The sequence below is a fragment of the Cyprinodon tularosa genome, unplaced genomic scaffold (genome assembly GCF_016077235.1).
Source record: "Cyprinodon tularosa strain WSP-4 unplaced genomic scaffold, ASM1607723v1 ctg8, whole genome shotgun sequence".
Lineage (NCBI taxonomy): Eukaryota > Metazoa > Chordata > Actinopteri > Cyprinodontiformes > Cyprinodontidae > Cyprinodon > Cyprinodon tularosa.
In genome coordinates, this window is record NW_024039562.1 from 1815498 (window position 1) to 1835483 (window position 19986).

General features: G+C 38.2%; 1 protein-coding gene across 1 annotated transcript; it reads right to left on the reverse strand.

Moving 5' to 3' along the window:
* Positions 1–1635: 1635 nt before the first annotated feature.
* Positions 1636–19027, reverse strand: slc17a9b (solute carrier family 17 member 9b). The gene is made up of 13 exons (XM_038271513.1): positions 18634–19027; positions 16197–16394; positions 13956–14095; positions 11883–11982; positions 11486–11616; positions 11290–11386; positions 8983–9079; positions 8813–8900; positions 8695–8729; positions 7316–7431; positions 6248–6303; positions 6125–6154; positions 1636–4079 (listed from the first exon to the last, which is right to left on the reverse strand). Exons 1-13 carry the CDS (start codon positions 18762–18764, stop codon positions 3901–3903), a joined length of 1398 nt encoding a protein of 465 aa, XP_038127441.1. The 5' UTR covers positions 18765–19027; the 3' UTR covers positions 1636–3900.
* Between the last annotated feature and the right edge of the window lie 959 nt (positions 19028–19986).

The following is a 19986-nucleotide window of genomic DNA, read 5'->3' on the forward strand; positions in this document are numbered from 1 at the left end:
GAAGCATTAGATTTATAAAGCCCACTGATTTATTACTACAAAGTGATTAATCCTGCTCACACAATGACCAACTTTATTTAAATGGGGCTCTATATCATTAGGTAACCCTACACAGTGGTTTAGCTTTGCTCTAATTAGCTTTCCAATCATGGACTAGAGAGACAGCCCCTCCACCACATAGGATGAGATGGCGACACAGTGAAATGTCATTAACTTGATGTTAATTACTAATTAATGGGCCTATTTCATTTACATGTATCTCTAGCTCTCTGATGGACTGAGCATTTACTAGGTTACTCTAACCAGCCAACCAGTTGGGGGAGGGTTTAATTGCCTTGCTCTCCTCTTCTTTAGTGTTTAATTTCTGCTAATTAAATAGCGGGCCACTCATCATCATTATGTCTTCTTTTACAACACATTTTTTTTGTCTTTTGAGTAACAACCACCCTACTTTCTTACAAAATGTATATCAAGGCAACTGCCAGATTTACTTTTCTCCACCCACTGACTTCTAAATGACTTGTTACTTTCATTCACTTGTGAACCCCCCCCCACCATTATTGCCACACGGCAGCGGCACAAGCCACCCGTCGCTATGGTTACCCAAGCCGTTGGGTCCCATGAGGAGAAGTAGGTTTGGTTGAATAGCGTCTGGCCGTTCACACGTGGGTAGTGCCAGCTAGCCAACATGGCACACAGCATCCTGCCATATGGTGCCACCGCATACGTCCCACTGGCCCACACTCGGGATTTGGGCGTGTAGAGAGCTGCTGGTGTGAACACCACAGTCCAGCACCAGAACCTGTTCTGTAGCAGATCCGGAAGCAGCACAGGACTGATACAGATGTCGGGTTCTGAAAGTGTAAAGTAATCCAGGTTTAAAGGCATGGGAGTAGTTGCAGGACCTTTTACTTGATATAAGTGTTGTTCTAGCATTTTCTGCAAACCAGAAGGTATTTCTCAAACTTATTCCACAATGAAGGCCTTTATTCTAATATAGCCAATGTTGGCATTTTGCTGCTACATATGCTCTATGTTCTTTCTTATGCTATGCTGCCTCTGTGTGGAGCCTCAGAGAAAATGCATGCAGACAAAATAGAAAGATGAATCATACCACTGAAAAACTCACTCAAAATATAGATTTTTTTCAAAACTAAAAAGTTTTGAATTCAAGTTATTTTGCTTCAACCTATGTCTTATACTGCCTAATAGGGGATACTAGTGAGAAAACCAGGGGTTAGGTGCAGAGCACAAATGTTCCCAGAGTAGGACAACCAGTGGATATATAGCATAATATTAACATGCACTATGGGTGTTTTTCAGTGATTTACTGATCTTAATTTTCCATTATAAACCATTACTGAGAACTTATATAATTTGAAACCTATGTTGAACTTACCAACATGTTTGTATTATTCAAATGTGTCCTGAGTTGACCAAAAACGTGAATTTGACAGAAATAGAAATCCACACATTGTCAACAATCATCTTACTGAACAAGAATGCCTTATAAAGCTTATTCAATGAATGGATGATGATGTGAAAATAGATGATCCTGAACTAAAGCATGGTTTACCATCTGGAATGGTTGACATTAGTTTTTTTTCTGGAGGGCAAAACTACAACAAAAATATATTTTTTTTCATTTGTATTTTAAAAGAATTCCTTTTATTGTTTTCAAAATAGTTTTGATCTCTGCAGGCCGTCTTGATGGGCTTAAAGTTTTTACATTAAACAATTGTATTTACTCATTTCAAACGTAGCTTGCATTTTTGTAGAGCATTAAATTTCCACTTCAAACATTTATTTATTTATATATGTATATATTCAAAATCCATGTCATGATTTCCATGTTTTATAATTTTTTATTTGTTATTGCTTTTGTCAATTTCAATTTATCTTACTGGCAGCTGATTTTTTTCTTTAATGGAAGAGTATGTAAACTTTAAAGCATAACTGTATTGAAAGGAACCAAAACTCTCAGGTAACAAAGGGGGGAAAAAAACACAAGTTCTACAGAAATCTTAAAATAAATACTGGTCAATAAATCTGCAAAATTTACAATGGTTTTTAGGAAGGAAAATAAATTATCTATGGAAGCTTAATATAATTTTCTTAGCATGTGACCAAAATAAAAAATAAAAATAAAATAAAAAACAAGAATGGTAGAGGTTGAACAATGCTCCCTACAAGGCGGCACTAAGACAGGACAGTTTTAAGCCCAAGTGAAAACATTTTATGCAATTGTACATTTGTATCTTAACAACAAAATATAACTAAATAGAAATGAATGTTACCAAAACTAACTATACAGTCTGATGTTTATTCCATAAGGAAACATGTTTGCTTTGTATTTATATAAATCACCTTAAACAAAAGTAACAATTCCTAAAGATCACTAACAGACACTGTTTGGCAACAACTGCATCTTTCAGTTCTTTAGTCGCTCAAATGATGCAAATAATAATTAATGCGTAGAAACAGAAAAGGTACCAACAACAAGTAAACATCTGAAAATAACATGGAAACTTACAAAGATCAATAGGAAACTGAAACTGTGCTCTCAGTTCCAACACTCAGTTCAAATGATTCAGCTGACATGAGGCTGCTGTGCTCTGTTCTAACATGGTTGTATTTTAAAGTTGTAACTTTCAGCAAATACATTTAACCTATTCATCTCCAGAAATATTTTAAAATTTTAACAAGTTACAGAAAAAAAAAAAACAAAAGCAAAACTTTTCTAATGAGACAAGAGAAGGCTAACTCCCCCCAGTTATCATTTACTTTCCAGGACACTAGGAACAAACGGTCTAAGTAAGACAATGAAAAATAGAGGCTTAACATCCTTTTGATACATGTGCACATAAGAAAAATACATTTTGCTTTAGATGAATTGCAGGTTGAGGCTTACTCACAGACAATCAGGTCTTATTGGTTATTCCACTTTGGATCACATTACCTAGATATATCCTGTTTCCATTTTTTTTAACTGCATATTAATTCCTCTCCAAAGAAAATATATTTCAAAGACATATAAATATGAAAATACTCAAAAATAATTTAATGGTATATTCTAATAGATGCAATTAAATACAAAAACAATTATTCACTATTAACCTTTGGTCTTGAAAAATGCATCATTGTATTTAATACAGCTACCAGAGAGAAAGCACCCAGCTGAAGCTAAGCCCCAAAGTGTCCCGTCCCCCTTTGAAAACTGATTAAACCAGTCTATAACTGGGAACACAAGGTCCACTGAAGGTAGATTGTACAGAACATTAAAGGCCTCTTCCAGAGTCATTAGCGGCTGGGTAATGAGGTGTCACTCGGATATTTATCTCAGTGATGAGTGAATGAATCTTACGATTAACATATTTCAGGCAGACGAGTTTTGTCTCTCCTTGGGTCATCTCCTAGGTGGGAAAACTTCCCGGCTTTGTCTGTCACAGCTGTGAGAGAGAACCTCAAACCACTAGGACCTGCTTATTAAAAAAACCCCAACACTAAGCATACATGTTTAAATATCTCTGCAGCTTTTCCACTTCTGACATGAATTACATGGCAGATGTAAACAGTTTTTCTTTTGCAAATGTTTAACCATTTTCGGAGGTGTGACCTGGGCGTAGTGTAAGTATAATCTCCTACATTTCCTCTTAACTGAAAGACGTCTTCCAAAGGCTGCCTCTCAACTAGAGCTTTTCAGTAACATTGCTCTGCAGTGTGCTTTTCAGTAACCTTCACACTCCTCCCTTAGTAAACACAGAATTAAACACACTTTTCTCACATCCATCTGTGCAAGATGCCGCTTACCATCTATTGGATTATAATCCAATGTGGATAATATTAAAGATTATCCAGTCACATTTCTATTAGGAACTGCACAATGCTCCTATTAATGATTTAGATGTGGATACTGTTGTGGCGGACCCTACTGGAATCAATGTCAAATCTGCGAGCCTCAGCAAAAGCCAAAAAGGTGAAAAGTCCCATTAGGTTGACTGTGGTGATGAGGGCAAACATCGACCCCCATGATCCAGTCGCCTCGATGAGATACCCCGAGAAGTACACCATCAGGACTCCTGCACAGAATCACACAGGGTTACCATTTTGTCAGCTAAAAGCAGAACACTACATTTCTGCTACAGTCACACTACAGTATAATGGCTTTAATTCGATAGACCAACAAAAATAAGTGAATAATTGTGAAATGTAGGAAAGAGGAAACTGTTTTTTCAGCTGCAATCTAATGAGCAAATATAATCCAGTGGGATTATAATCCTAGCTGTTCTTTCTGGTGTCAGAGGTTTGCTAAGAGAACATTTAGGGTTGAAACAATTAATCACATTAATTAAAAGTATAGAGACTCTAAAACAAGCCTTTAGCTGACAGAGCAACCCACTTAGAGCAGTAATTATACCAATATTGTTTAAAAAAAAAAAAGTAAACATTCTGCATTTTAGATCAAATCTTCCTCAATTGGAAAACTTTTAGTTTCACCTGGTTTAATTTCGCAAAACGTCTTTTTGAAGGAACCTATGGCTATCCAATTATTAATGGATTCAGGGGGGGGTCGGATGCAGCAGTTTGCCCTGGAACCTGAGGGTTGTTGGTTCAAGCCCCGGCTCCAGGTTTCAGGGCCGTTGTATCCTTGGGCAAGACACTTCCCCTGCATTGCCTACTGATGGTGGTCGGAGGGACTGATAGTGTCAGTGTACGACAGCCTTGCTTCTGTAAGTGCTTTTATCAAGTCTTCTGACTTGAAAAACAGCAAACAGAGTCATAAAGATCAACAGTTACAACTACAACACTGTGGAACAGCTTCACTGGCTCTCAATCTACATGACTCCAAAACTTGAAATGCTGGGCTTCTAGGGTGTTTTCTACTGGATTTGTACATCTAGAACAAAAGCTTTTGGTGATTTGTAATGACTTTGGCGAAGGTCACAAGCCAAAATGTGGTCTGCTTCTTGTGGTCGGAAAATTTTGATTTCTCTCTCTAATATATATAGTTATGCTATTTATCCAGTGAAAAATGTTTTTAGTTGGTTTCACCTGCAAGGCTGAGAAAATGTCTGAGTGAGGGGTGGTTTACTTATTCCCATGACAAGCCAGATTTTCCCACTACACTTATAAAGTTGTTGTCTGCTGCACTTAAACTGACAGGTCTGGCAAGGGGAGCAGTGATCAGAGAAGGTTACTGACGAAAGCCACAGCCTAGGTGGAAGAATTTGTAGACAGGGTTATTAGTCTGGTTCTCCACAGCTCTAGCTGATATAGAGCATTGGCAGGAGAAAGGCAGTTGTTAAAAGAAAGCCTTAAATTAGTCCCATTTTTCTTTTCCTTGCAAACCATAAATGGGACATGGAAAATACATTAATTTGACCAACATTTTACCTTTTAGATAAAAAAGGGAAGAAAAACTACACGCAACAGATCAAGATGAGCAGACCATCCCCATAGAGAAACGCGTTTGTTGATGTTGATGGGAAGATGAAGATGAATATGGGAAAAAAAAATTGTCTGGAATAGAGTTTAGGAGCAACTCACTTCCATACAGAACAACAATCCTAAATATGCAGCCTGCGCTGCAGTGTAATTGTTCTGATCAAAACATTTCCCACTGTTAGAATATCCAAATCAAAGCTCACACATTAAATAGAATGAGAATCTGTGGCAATGAAAGGTTCTGCAAAATATATTGAAGGAAATGATCTCTACATGTAAAAGAAGAAAAGTTATCACTGGGCACATTTTTCCTTCCGCTTAACAATTATTCACTTCTTTTTGTTGGTTTATCGGAGATCTCAACAAAAGACTTGTAATGTGGAAAAACATTTAATACTTTAAGAGACAAAACATTTTTTTTACATGAAAAAAAGTCACAGGACTCAGTTTCTCTTTCAGAACCCCTAGCTGTCATAACCTGATCATTGTTTCATTCACTCCTTTTAATATTCTCCCTTTATGAAATATGCATAGATCATGGGAGCCAACAAACCTGACAGCCACACATCATCCATAACTTTGAATTTATTAAAAAGGGAATCTGTTATCCTTTATAGTCTCAGTTTCTACTGCTAAAATATTCATTGTAAAGAGATTCCTTAACCAAAGAGAAACTCACCTGAGAATGCCCCACATGTATTCATGACACCTGTAGAGGTTGAGAAGACCATTACATTTTATACTAAAACACTACGTGCATATAAGGTTAGAAGGAATTATTTTTGGGCATTGTTTTACTCACCAAAAAGAGCTCCGGCACAAGAAGGAGCGAGATCTTGAACATTCAAGGAAACCCCACTGTAACAGAATATTTTATCTTTAAAACAGGTGTCAGAAACTTAACAAAAAAATATTTCATTTAAACAAGAAAGGAGATCAATTATACTACTATTCCATCTTTTAAATACATTAACAAAAAAAGATTGGAAAAACTAAATATAAAAATATACATTATTTTATAAACCCTTTCTTTATTAAAAAAAAACAGTTTAGAAGGTTGGCATCATATTTCCTCACTCTGCCGTGAGCAAATCGTATCAGAGAACAGCAACCTTCCATTAAGAATAAAGAGGTGTATTAATCTGCATGTCATAATGTCATCAATATGAATTATTAATGCAATTTTGGATATTGTTCAGTGAAACAATACCTCAAACAATTCAGCATGATTTCACTAGATTATAAATTCTCCTTGTTTGCTGCAGCAAGCAGATACACTTTGTACTTTTGACTGCAGCAATTATGTTGAAGTAGTTAGAAAAATATGTACCAAATGTAAAAAGGGGAGTGGCGGCCAAGTGGTTAGAGCACGGGTGTCAAACTGGTTCCAGAAAGGGCTATTGCTTGGTTGGAAAGAAAACCTGCAGCCACACGGCCCTTTCTGGAACCAGTTTGACACCCCTGCGTTAGAGCATTGCGAATAAAGAGGTTCCGAGTTCGAGCCCCACTCCCACAGACTGCCACTCTGGGTCCCTGAGCAAAGACCCTTAACCCCACACTGCTCCCCGGGTGCCGCACAATGGCAGCACACTGCTCCCCAAGGGGATGGGTGAAATGCAGCAAGTGAAATTTGTTGCTTTGTACTTGTGACAGAAGAAGAACTTGTGACAGTCAAGAAAAAAATAAGCCTGCATATCAAACAGGGGACCTGCCAAGAACATATCAAAGTCATGTGCCTACTACGTCCTTCTGTGCTTTAAACAATAAAGGTGCAATATATGAAATGCTTTGCAGTTGTAAAAGTGGAAATCAATTTTAAAAAGTGGGAAAATACACATCAATTATTGTAGAGTAACGTGTGAGCCAGTACCTGTGGCTGAAGGTGGTGAGGCCCATGGTGGCCGACACAAATGCTACAGCCCAGGGGAAGGTGGTGTTGCCACACAGAAGGACTGTGAACACACTGGATACTCCCATGGAGAAAAACTTGGGGAAAAAAAGAAAAGAGAAATAAAACAGCAAGAAAAGAAAATACATTTTAAGTTATAGTCAAGAATATATTCAATAGACTAACTCAACACAGGAACTGCCACCATTTTAATCTAAAAATCTGTTTCACTGTCTCCTAGAGCTATTATGTTGTATTACATGAACTGAAGAGTCCAGTTATTACCAAAGAGAAAAGAAAAAAAAAATACTGACTTAAGCACTAACCTATAAAGCCAAAAATGTGTCGATAGCAATGTACAAATTACCCATGGAGAGGAGTGGCTACACTACATGGGCATGACAGAAAAAAGGAATTCATAAAGGGCTGCTAGCAGAAGGAAAAAGATGATTGTAGCTCCCAAAATGGTTTATTAACCAAACAGGGCTCCAGACGCCCTTCCATAGACTAAAAGTTAAAATGCAGCTACCAAACTACTGAAGAGAAAGCAGATCAAAAACCCTCAATTGTCTCTAAATTGTTTCTGAGATCACAGGAAGCCACACACAGACCACACAAAAAAAACAGCTCAAATGTGTTCTCATATATAAATAAGCTAAACAGGCTTGGAGTTTCTGTTGTGCTAAGTGATTAATAAAAGATTAATCATTTTGGAGCAAATGATTAAGCGAAAAGAATACCCTGCCTACATTAAATCAAGGCACATGATCAGAGCTGCTCTTCTGCAGCACTAAAAACCTACACTTTTGAGGGAACAATGGATTAGGTCAAATATCAGGAAATAACTCAAAGTCCACTACGCCTTGGATTGAGAAAAAGTGCTGGAAGATACTAGAGTAGCCATCATAGCTTCTTGATTTAAACTCTATTGAAAGAGTAGTTTCAACAAGACCAAAGAGTATCAATGGACTGAAAGCCCAAGAGGAGTGGGCTAAGATTCCTGAAGAATATAGTCAATATCTCTTTGTTTACAGTAATTTTTGAGAGAACATATTACGCTTAATTTAGAGAAACCACATGTAATATTAGGTGTGTTGAGTCACTTAAAACCGGATTGCTTGATTTGTCTATTACAAACAGCTGCAGCTTAGTACGTTTTGCCAAAAAAAAAAAAAATCTGTAAAACATCATTACTTGTATATAATAGGTTAATAATTCTGCAAAAACTTAAGACTCATACTGCATAGTAGTAGGGAAGAAACCTGCTTCAACCATGCTATCATAAACTAGAGAGCCACTGCAGGAATGTTGGAGAGCCTGACCCTTGTGGAAGATTATTAAGGTAATTCCAAATATTGTACCTGCATCAGCTTCCTTACTGAGGCGGTGTCGAAACCTAAAAGAATTAAGATAGAAATAAGGAACTTCTTTATTAAAAACATAAAAATCCTTCTAATAGGCTTTCCTCAGGTCGCCTACCTTGACTTATTAAGTGATCAGATAGGCAGCCACTGAACAGAGATGAGGGTATAGCCACCAACCATGGAATGACATTAAACACCCAGCCCTGAAAAGACATTGTGGATTCAAGGTTAGCACAAAAATGTGAAGTGTCATTTGGAAGAAGAAAGAGAAGATGGTACCTTTACCTTGGCATCAGGGAAGGTGTCTTTAAAGAATGTTGGTAGCCAGGACAGAAGAGTGAAAAAAGTGCTTGCAGTGCAAAGGTGCGTCACTATCACAGCGCTAGCGGGGAGAGAAAAGAAGGGAAACAGTTACACAAATGAGTAATTCACCTGTATCAGGGTTCTGCCCGTTGTTTAGGTTTATTTTTAATTTTTCTGTAATTTTGTGTCTTTGTAGTTCCTTTATGGCAGCGTTGTGTTTTTAAGTTACTCTATGTTGCCCCCTTGTGCCAGTTTCCTTTCCCTTTGGCTCCCTTCTAGTTACTTCTATCCACACCTGCTCCATATCAGCTGAATAGCCCATTCTTTCTTATGTTCTCCATATCCACCCCATCTCTGCAGTTATTCAGGTTTCTTATTGCTTTATTGTTTGATCCCCATTTGTTGTTTTTCCAAGGCATCTCCTGGTTTTTTTTTTTTTTTATTTTGCCTCTTGGATTTTTGCCCCTGTTGCCTTTGGAACCTTAAATAAATAAGTAGAACTCATCTCTGCCTCCTTATCTGCATTTGGGTCCTCAACGAGCTTCCACTAATCCTGACAACCTGTAGTTTTATTAAATACTGTTCAACAGCCTCTGCAGACAGAATTAGAAGAAAGCCGAACTAATGTGGCTTTACCAACAAAATCAACCACCAGTAGTTTTCATTTCATGAACACAAACAATTATCTACCATTTCCTCTTTCGAGAGGTGTTTAAACATATGCAAATAAAATCAAACAAGACTTAACTGCTGGTAAAGATGAAGATAATCAGCAAAACCTTCTGTGCAGTAGAAGCTAAGGGAGGATTTTTGAACAACCAATAATCGCAGTAGAATAAAAAAAAAGAGGATCTAAATTCACTGGCACAAGGGTTTGAAAAGTGGAGCTTGTGATTTAAAAAATATAACCAATATCAACCCATTTCCTTATTTGTACTCCTGAAATATAACATTCCCCTCCCATGCTCACAAATAGTTAATTATTGGTGTGGAAAAAAAAGGAAATTGTTAGCAGTGCTTGCTTTTGAGGAAGGGCGGTATGGAGTTCATCTGTATTTAGCCCCACTGTATCCACAAATTGTAACACCACTGTTTACTGTGAATTACAGTTGAACGCCTTATTGGGCGTGTCTCTATCACATTTGAACACCCAAAGACTCAAACTCTTGCCAATTCTGCTTTATCAAACACCCACCCAAGCTCACTAAAAAGGATGGAAAGCCTCTTTAAACATATTTTTTAAGTATTCTCGCAGATTTAGTTTAGACTTTGATTAGACCATAAAAAAAAAGATCTAAACCCTTCCATTTTATATATCCTAAAGTGTCGCCTAACAGCTTGTTTTCTGTCAAGCATGCCATGTATTTCGCTCCACCGCCTTCACGTCAGCTTCAAACACAAACCATATTGCAGGTCAGTAATCAACTGCTTTTCTGATCAGCACCATCAAAAAGCATCTCTATATTTAAAACCAAAGTAAAAAAGAAACATGCAGCCTTTATGTTATTCTGTTATTACAGCTTTAATGTTAAAAAAAGGGCTATAATATATAATTAACCAAAGCTGCCTCGCTGGAACTTTTCGTACAGTATCTCACAAGTTAATGTAAAAAAAAAAAAAAAAAGCAAGGTATGAGAAGGTAAAGTTATTTGCACAGAAAACCTTGAAGGAGCCATTATAACATGACACACACATCCCTTTATCCATCCATCCATCCATCCATCCATCCATCCATCCATCCATCCATCCATCCGTCACGCTTATCCTTAGCGGGGTTGTGAGAGGTACTGGTGCATATCTCCAGCTTTCTATGGGCGAAAGGTCGCCAGTCCATCACAGACAACACACACATACACACATACACACACGCACACCAAAAAAAATTGTCTGCAGGAAGCTTTGTATATCACTGAATTTTATCTGCAACCATCCAAAACCCCTCAGGTGATTATAGGATTGATGGCGTCTCTAAGCTTCAATGTCTCAACATCATCTGATAAAACAACACGTCTAAATTGTGCATGTAAAGACACTCTTTGGCTTAATATCCTTTGCAATGATGTAAAAGCCAAAAAGAATATAACAGAAACTGTATTTTCACTATGTGCGAACAAGCAACATACAGTAACTGGACTTTCTTTCATTTTGCCTTGTATCAGAGGTAGGTTCATGATGTGAGTTCTGGATATTAGGGTAACTAGAGCAGAGCATAAAAAAGGTCTGTATGCACTGAATTTAGTACCCGCTTTGTTGTTTTTTGCAGACACGACGGCTTTAGCATTGCCTTACCAGACTGCAGGTTGTTTGAGGAGTCGTGCCCAATGTCTTTTGTTAATTCTTGACTGAGTCCCACCATTACCCAGGGATTCGAGTGTGATTAAAGGACCTGAAAACACAAAATAAAGAAAAAGTCATCAATTTAAAATAGGATAGAAGTATAAAATAAAAGTAGCAAGGCTGTTAATGAAGAATAAGCTCTTCTTGCCTTCTCCTTTAAGTAAATATTTCCAGACGCAGTAAGCCCAAGTTACTGACAGGAGTCCAGAGACAAAGAAAACACTTTCCCAGCCATACACGTCCAGCATGAGTGAACCGACGCCTCCAATCACAAGGGTGCTTAAAAAAAAAAAAATGCATGGAGAAGGATGCAGGACAGAGTCAAACAGCAGCACTGTTGTAACGTATTAAACAGAGTTGACACAATCACTGGCTTTATAGATCTGGGTGTGAATGGATCAGCTAAGTCTCTCCAAACACAAATGACACATGAAGCATACCCATTGTGACCACGTAACTCTCCTTTACACTTTTTAGGGGTTTCTTTTATAGATTAGACTGGGTTTCTTACAAATGTTCATTCATTACCAAAACGTTTGACTCACCCCAGATAGGAGCCGCTCCCCACCGTGCTCATGAGAAAGCCTCGCTCACTCTCAACCACCTTCTGCGAACACAGGCTGGCCAGAGAAGGGTAATGAACTCCTAAAATTAACACACAGCAAAAAAAAAATCAACCATCAGGAACAAACACTTCCTCAATAAATAAAGAAATAAAGTAAGTAAAGAAAAGGCTTCAGTCTAAAACTACTTACAATGCTTGGGCTCTCATTTTTTAAACAAAGTTGCAACATTTGTTTAATAACAAAAGTTTGCTCTGCTGATTAAACAAGCTGCATATATGTGCAATAAAATGCTTTATGATAACTAAACAAACATAACACTCCTCTGCTGAAACACATATTTGCTTAAACTCTTTAAAACCACACATTTTTTCATCACTTACATGAATTAAGACAATCCTTTTTCTGTTTCCTAGTTTTACAATTGTTTAAATTTAGTGCTAAGCACAAAGCTACTATACTTAGTACTTTTCAAAACTTGGTAAAGCCCAGATGATGATCCCCTGGCCTTATAACTTTCTGGTATGTTCATTCAAATCATTTAAACTATTTGGAGCACAGCTTTTTTATATATTTTAAAGCAAAACCTCAAACACAGTCATTTTTTATCCTTGGATACGATTCCCAGGGTCCTGAAGGGACTATTTTCATCTTTTCAAACAATTGCATAGCAAATGTCCAGCCAACACCCTATTCTGGAAGGATTCAACTATTGTACCACTGAGATGAAACTGCTTTGTTTCTAGTATAAAACATAGGACAAAAAAGTTTTTTAAAGATGCATTTCTCCCCTCTGTAAGAGAATATCACTAGTAATGAAGTGAACACAAAGTCCTCCACCTACTTTGGGAGAAAGACAAGTCAATAAAGAAGAAGCCATTACTCCATGTATGGTGAAAAGACAAAGTACATTTTAAAAATGCCCTCTGAGAAAGGTCCCTTAATCGTGGGAAACCAACCTTGTTGCCTGAGGAAACTGAAATTAAGGTTTTTGACCATAATGACAATTTAAGAATAGGGGACAAAGCTTGCAAGCCTAGGGTCACCAACCCTACTATAAAGTGTAAGAATAGAAGAGTTATGATGCAAGGGGGACTTTCTGCAGAAGAGGGAACCAGTGCACTACACCTAATAGATAAGAAAAGAACATAAAAAAGAAACATTTGAACACTATCAACCAGAAAGTTGAAGCTTGGGGACAAATTGGTCTTTCTGATGGACAGGCACCCTAAGCTAAATAGTTACAAAACAGCTTATTGACTACGAAGGTAATATTTTTGTCTTTTTGTGGGTAGGAAAAGTGTGCAAGGAAGGCATGCAATGACCTTGACTAAATTATACCCCTTATGTCATTGAAAGGGCCAACATTTCATTGAACTCTTGATAGATGTTTGTTAAAGCAGGGTTTCTTAACCCTGGTCCTCATGATACACTGTCTTTCATGTTTTAGATGCGCCTCTACTCAAACACACCTGATTCAAATTATTGTATTACCTCCTTGGCTGCAAAAGCATGTTAATCACTTTTTCATTCAGGTCAGGAGTGTGGATTCAGGAAAACACTAAAAACATGTAGTATAGTGGGCCCTGAGGACCAGGGTTAAGAACCCCCAAGTTAAAGAATACCCAACTTCTGGATAAAGAAAAAAAATGAATCTCTCTTATTTTACTGGCAATTAACAAAAAGAAACAATCTTCTAACTGACCTAAAAGGAAAATTAGATTCTTATTTAATTCATGTCAGACAGAATAAAAAGAGGTTGTTATCCTTCTTATTTTATAAAGCACATAAAAATGTATAGTTTCACAGCAGAAATAATTCCACACTGACCCAAACTATTTTTATGTGGATAAAAAGAAAAAAAAACATCTGACAAAGATTTGTAGATTGTAGCTGTGATTACTCTTAAAATTTCAAATGGTTTCAAATTCATCAAGTCACCTGTAGCTCTGTTTGTGTTTTTATTGAAAGGGACCAGTCCTCCCAAAGCCTAGATCTTTCACCACACCGACTAATTCTGGAGCGATGAGTCATCCTGTGCTCCGTCAGTCTCACCTTGTAACAGGCCCATGAGGAACCGTGCCAGTGTCATGGAGAAGATTGGCTGAGAGCAGAGGCGGGCGAGGATGGGAGTGAAAGCTGTCATAGACCCCCAGGCTGCTGCCGAGAGCAGGAGGACTTTCTCACCTCCCACACTGGAGGGACACAGAGATAAAGAGATAGATGTGACTTCAAATACTTGAAACCTGGATAACCTGTAATGCTACATTTTTCATCAATGAATGTTCCTGAGAAGGAGAAATATTTTTTCAATGACTAGGCTTTTACCAATATCTATGATTGACCTAGAGATGAACATGTCTGCTACCCTCTTGCCTCTCTTGTAATGTATGGCAGGCGTTCTGCCTCAACAGAGCAATCAGAGAAGAATATTTGAATTATGTGGGAAACAGGTAAATAAAATGTAAGGTTTATATAGTTCAGTATCAAGTAAAGTTCACCCAGTTATATGTGGTGTTAAACTAGACAAAACATTTTAAAGTATGGCAATTAAAACCAATTCAGATAATATTGAAAAGACCCAATGGTACAAAACTTGTTTTTCTGGGTTCCCAGGGGTTTCAAAGTCAAGTTTTTGCTAAATCAGTTATCTATCTATTTATCTATCAATCTATCTATCTGGACCCATTTTTTTGCTTTGACTGATATGTTAACTTTGTTTCTTTCCTTTTTTTTTTCTTTTTACTGCTACTGCAATATACCACTTTATTTATTGTTTTATGATTGATCATGTGTATCTTATGAACGTGTATAGCAATTTGATCCTGTTGGGTTTTTAAAGTTTATAGTCCTTTATCAATATATTTGGTATTATACGGTGTTCTTCTAAGATAGATGAAATTCTATTTTTTATTCTTTTGTTTTTGTTAACAACGAAGCATTAGAATTCCATTTTTAATCTTATGGTTTTTGTATACAGGCTGTCTCTGTGAGCTCTTATCTCATATTACTACTGTTTGCAATCATTTAAGCTGATAATTTAGTAACCAATTTAGTGCCGGCTAAGTAAACACTGCTGCCCTTGTTTGTGTCCCTTTTATAGGGTGGCTGACCACAGCCTGTAACATTTCACCATACGCCTATTAACTAGTTTGGTCAGCTACACTGGCTTATGGCATAAATGCAGCGTATCAGTCTGCGAAGGAGCTGCCTGAGCCTGTTTTCCAAGGTAGAACCAATGAAAACTATAAGTGTTCTGTAACAACGCTTTAAAAAAAAAAAGAAACAGCAGCCAACTGTCAAAATTTAAAGATATATCCAGCTCATTGGGGACATTATGTCATCATTTAACATCATACCATTTTGGCTGCAATCTGGACTATTCTGGTTCCAGAAAAGGGCTGTTGTTCTATTATGGTTTATTCTGGCCGCAGCATCAACTCCTGTGCTGTCACTGGTCCGGTATGTTTTAGAAGACAGTCTGAGCCTTACGAAACAGAATTACACCTCATGTAAGGTACAGAATGAGGCTGCTGGAGGATTTACTTAGCGTTGTTCCTCCTGATGCTATTTTCTTCAGTAAACTCCAATTTTTCTCCAATTCTGTTAGCGTGAACACTGTTTATTTCCCACAGAAACCGCAGCCGGTGTTCTGTCAGATCAGCATACCCATTGTCAATACCTGTTTATAAAATATACTTTACACTACCTCAACGGGCATGTATCCCTTTATTCAAGTACAAAAAAATATATATAATTACTTACTTTTGGTGTTTTTTGAAACATATGGCAATCTGACCTTAAATAATTTTTTTGTACATGACTAAATGGATACACGTCCGTCAAGGTAGTTTGAAAAACTAAAGGGATATACAGGACAAGCATAGGTGTATGCAACTCTGACGTCTTGCGCATACGTATTGACTACACAATTTATTTATTATTATATATTATCATCATTTAATCTTTTTTTTTTTTTTACTTGCTTTGTCTTTCCTTCCTAAAGAAAAAAGAAATCCAGCTGCTATGTTTAGTGGTGTTTTTCTTACACAGCACTGAAAACTTGATTGTTTTCTTGGTCTTTTCCAGTCATTGCTGACATTATTGTTTTTGTAATTTCTCTTACTTCTTAACAGAACGTACTCTTTCCTTAAAGGTAAAATGTGTAATAATTACAGGGATTTTCTATATCCAATCCAGGAAATGATATATAATCTTATCTTAATTTGTTTTTTTAAATACGTTCGCTATGAATTGGTGCTACATAGAAAAGAACAAAGTAGGAAATGTTCTCACCGGTCACTGACGTAGCCACCGAACACTTGGGTGAAGCAGTATCCCCAGAAGAAGCTGCCCAGCACCATGCCAGACTCTTTCTTGGTCCAGTGGAACTTCTCTGCCATGCTGACAGCACAGATGGGCATTGCCACACGGGCACAGTAAAGGAGGCATGTCCCAAGCAGCAGCACCACTGTCCATACCCTCGCCACTGGCCTGTTGAAACATTAGGAAGCATTTATCAAGTGATAAATGGACTGTAAAACACCTGCTGGGAAACTCTAGACTTAAAGCAAGTTAGTAGGCGCTGTATTTTTAAAGAAAGGGAGATTGTGAATCCCCCTTTAGAAAACAATAGGGATTTAGGTGCTTAAAAACATTCGTTAATTATTTGTTATGAGGAAAAGATGAGTAGTATAACAATTAGATGGCAGTTTGTGATGTTTGTCATTGTAGGAGCAAAACACGCTTTACCCAAAACCATAAAAAACTCTGTTAAACATCCTAAAATGCAGAAAAACACAAGTTGATATTGCATCATTGTCACATTAGCAAAGTGCTGCTGGAAAAGGAAGTCAGCACCTCCATAAAGCTTCTCAGCAGAGATAAGCAAAAAATGCTTTAAGTTTTGATAAGAAACAGTTTAGAAAACACCAACAATTAACATGGTTCCTCTAATCATAATCCATCCATCAACTTCCAGTTTATCTGGGGCAGGGTCATGGAGGGAGCAGTCTAAGCAGAGCTTGTCCAGGACATGCGACCAGGAGGCATCCGGAATAGATGCCCCAGCCACCTCAGCTGGCTCCTTTCCATGTGGAGGAGCAACGACTCTACTCTGGGCTCCTCCCGGGTAATTGAGCTCCTGACCCGATCTAGAAGGGTGCGCCCAGCCACCCTGCAACGGAAACTCATTTCGGCCGTTTGTAATTAGGGCTGGGTATTTTCGCCAAAGTCCTGAATCGATTCGATTTTGTTTAATACAGTTCTAAATCGATTAATTTCTGTTTTCGATCTGCTTTTACAATAATGAAAGTGGTTCAACTGTGTTTCAAAATACTCATGTATTTAATTGTTTCCTGTCACATTAAACACAAAGTGCAAACTTGTAAATCTGACAGTTTAAACTTGAGATGTGAAGAAAACTGTCTCAAAAGTGCAAACTTGTTTGTGGAAAGTGAAAAAAGTGAAGTCTCACACAAGCAAGAGGACGTGACACAGCAGACATGCATGAGCTGCATTATCTCCACTGCACAAACCATATTTGCAGCGTTGTCTGTAACAACTACAGGGTGTTTGCTGGTCAGCCTCCATTTGTTAATTTCTTCAGGCAACCTATTGGTTATATTTGAGGCTCTCTGGCTTGAAGTAATCTTGGTGGTCTGTAGCACGAGATGCGAGGCGCCACTCATTATCAATATAGAGGGAAGTCACCTTAATGTCACATATACAGCACATTATCTTTAGCTGTTTTAAATCCAAAATGGTTCCAGACTTCAGTTGGGACAGCTTGCTGAGCGGCATGTTACTTGGGTTTGCATTTGCACAAATATGCTCATTTGAATGTGAACGTCACACGCGTCACTATAAAACTAATCTATCTCATTCCCTGCACATTGTTTTTGCAAAAATCTAAAGGAATCGATCCAAACTCAATTTTTTTACCCAGCCCTATTTGTAATCATAACAGACTGGGGAAACGTCACAATGAACATCCTCTCCTCTCTTCCTCTGGGATTTCTATTTCCAAGTGTGCTGTTAAAGGAATTTTAATCTGAAAGAGGACTGAGTAATAGCTCAGCCACTTTTTTTCTCCTCGACTCGGGAAAGAGGGCTTCTGATGGTATGTCTGGATCAGGAGTTGTCTGTGTCCTGAACCCTTCTGAGAGAGACTTAATGAACGGATCCACTCCTCATAGGCTAAATCAGCCAAATATGTATTACCAACTTGATTTGGTTCACAATCAACTCATCAATTTTTGTTTCATATTTCCTCCTTCCACTTAACTTTCCATGACTGAGCATTAAAACAGCATCAGCTATAACCTTTCCCGTGCATATTCTCATCTACAGTCTGCTTAATGGCCATCAAGTGAGTTATGTTCCCAAATTGTTTATTGAAAACTTTATTTTTGGTTCTTATTTGCTCAGAACCATAATCATGAGAGCAATGACATTTTCTCTCTCCAATATGGGTTTCATTTGTTTGGATGGAAAACCGTGTTTTTGATGAAACTATTATTTAAAGTTAAACAGATTACAGAGGAACACAAGGCAGGATTAGACTGTGCTGTACTTTATAAAGCTGTTTTTATGATCATTATTTTTGTTCACATTAGATCTGCTGCCTGAGAAACCCTCCTGGGAACTCCAGCTGCCTGCTGAGTTGCTACGCGATGACGTCAAACCCCCATGACAGCTGAACAAACGTTTCTGCGAGTGTTTTAAATGTTACCTGGACCAGTTGTGTCCTTCGGGTCGCTTCTTGTGACATCCCGGGACTCCGATCTTGTCAGGCGGGAGGTTTTCCTTGTGGCAGAACAAATCTGAACCAGAGCTCTTGCCATGTTTTTGAATAACTGCCATTCAACGCGAAGTGACGGCAGCCTCCTGTCAACTGCTCCCGCTGTTCACTTTCCCCCAATTTCCGATCTGTCAGTGAGTTAAATAAAGCCAACATGTAGGGGAGGAAAAGACGCTGTCACATCCACGAGGTTTCGATGCCAGACACCAAAGTTGCGGAACTGGGCTAGAGGAAGGAGTGTGTTTCTCTTGATGCCCTGAGGAGGAATAATCCACGTGTCACTTTTTCTCTCCAGCCTCCTCCTCCTGCCAGCCTCGCAGTTCTCTATAGGGTTGATCAGGAAGTGATGCACATGTTGGCCCTAAACTGCGCAGTCAGGTCCTTTCCTGTTTTCTCCCACCGCCCCAGTTTCATTTGAACCGAAAAATAGGTGTTTTACCCTCCATTGGCCTCACTAAACGTGACAATGCATTAAAATAACAAAGAAAACGACCCCTCTCCGCAGGGGCGGAGCTAGATGGGGGGCCAAGGGTGGCCATCCTTACCAATGTAATGACACAATAGGCCTCAAGGGCGTAGGTTTGATTTCAACTTTGGTAGGCAGAAATCCAAAGTCTCCTGGAAGTTTGGGGATTTTTAACTATGAGAGGTGGGGTTATTATAATATGAGCAAAAAGTATACTTGAAGTATACTAAATTGGGACATTTTTAAGTTTACTTACCTTAACTTAAAGTATACTTTAGTTAACATTTTTTATACTTCTCAGTGTAAGTCAATTACACTTGATTATACAATTTTTATGTATATGGAATATAGTTTAGAATACGCAAACTCTAAGTGCACTGCCTGATTTTAAGTATGAAATTAGTGCACTTTTAGTATACTTGCATAAACTACTTTTTGCTAAGGGTGAGAGCGAACAGGTAGTACAATAATTTGTGCATCATGTGCAGATTAGAACTACTTGGATTGCGCAGGAACAACAAGAGAGCGCAGGGTGTGGGGAGGAGGTTGCTTGTGAAACCTGTGCAGCCAATTGGATCAGTCCGATAAGTTTCTGGTTACTCCCTGGCACTCACCCAGTTACCACTCAAAGCTGTGCATTCTGTGAAATGGCAGAGGTTGAATCCTCGAGTAAAAACAAAAATATAGGACTAATTTTACAGCAGAATACACTAAAGTATATCCACCTCTAGTGAAGGTGAGGAACAGTGGCAGATCTAGACCAAATTTACCAGGTGCCCAGGAGGGGGGCAGCATGTTTTCATGGGGGCCCAGAAAAG

Coding starts and splice junctions, on each gene's coding strand:
- slc17a9b (XM_038271513.1), bottom strand. CDS start 18,764: ATGGCAGTTATTCAAAAACATGGCAAGAGCTCTGGTTCAGATTTGTTC. Junction 11,617..11,882: donor GGGAGCGGCTCCTATCTGGG/GTGAGTCAAACG, acceptor TTTTTTTTTAAG/CACCCTTGTGATTGGAGGCG. Junction 6,304..7,315: donor CTCACCACCTTCAGCCACAG/GTACTGGCTCAC, acceptor ATTCTGTTACAG/TGGGGTTTCCTTGAATGTTC.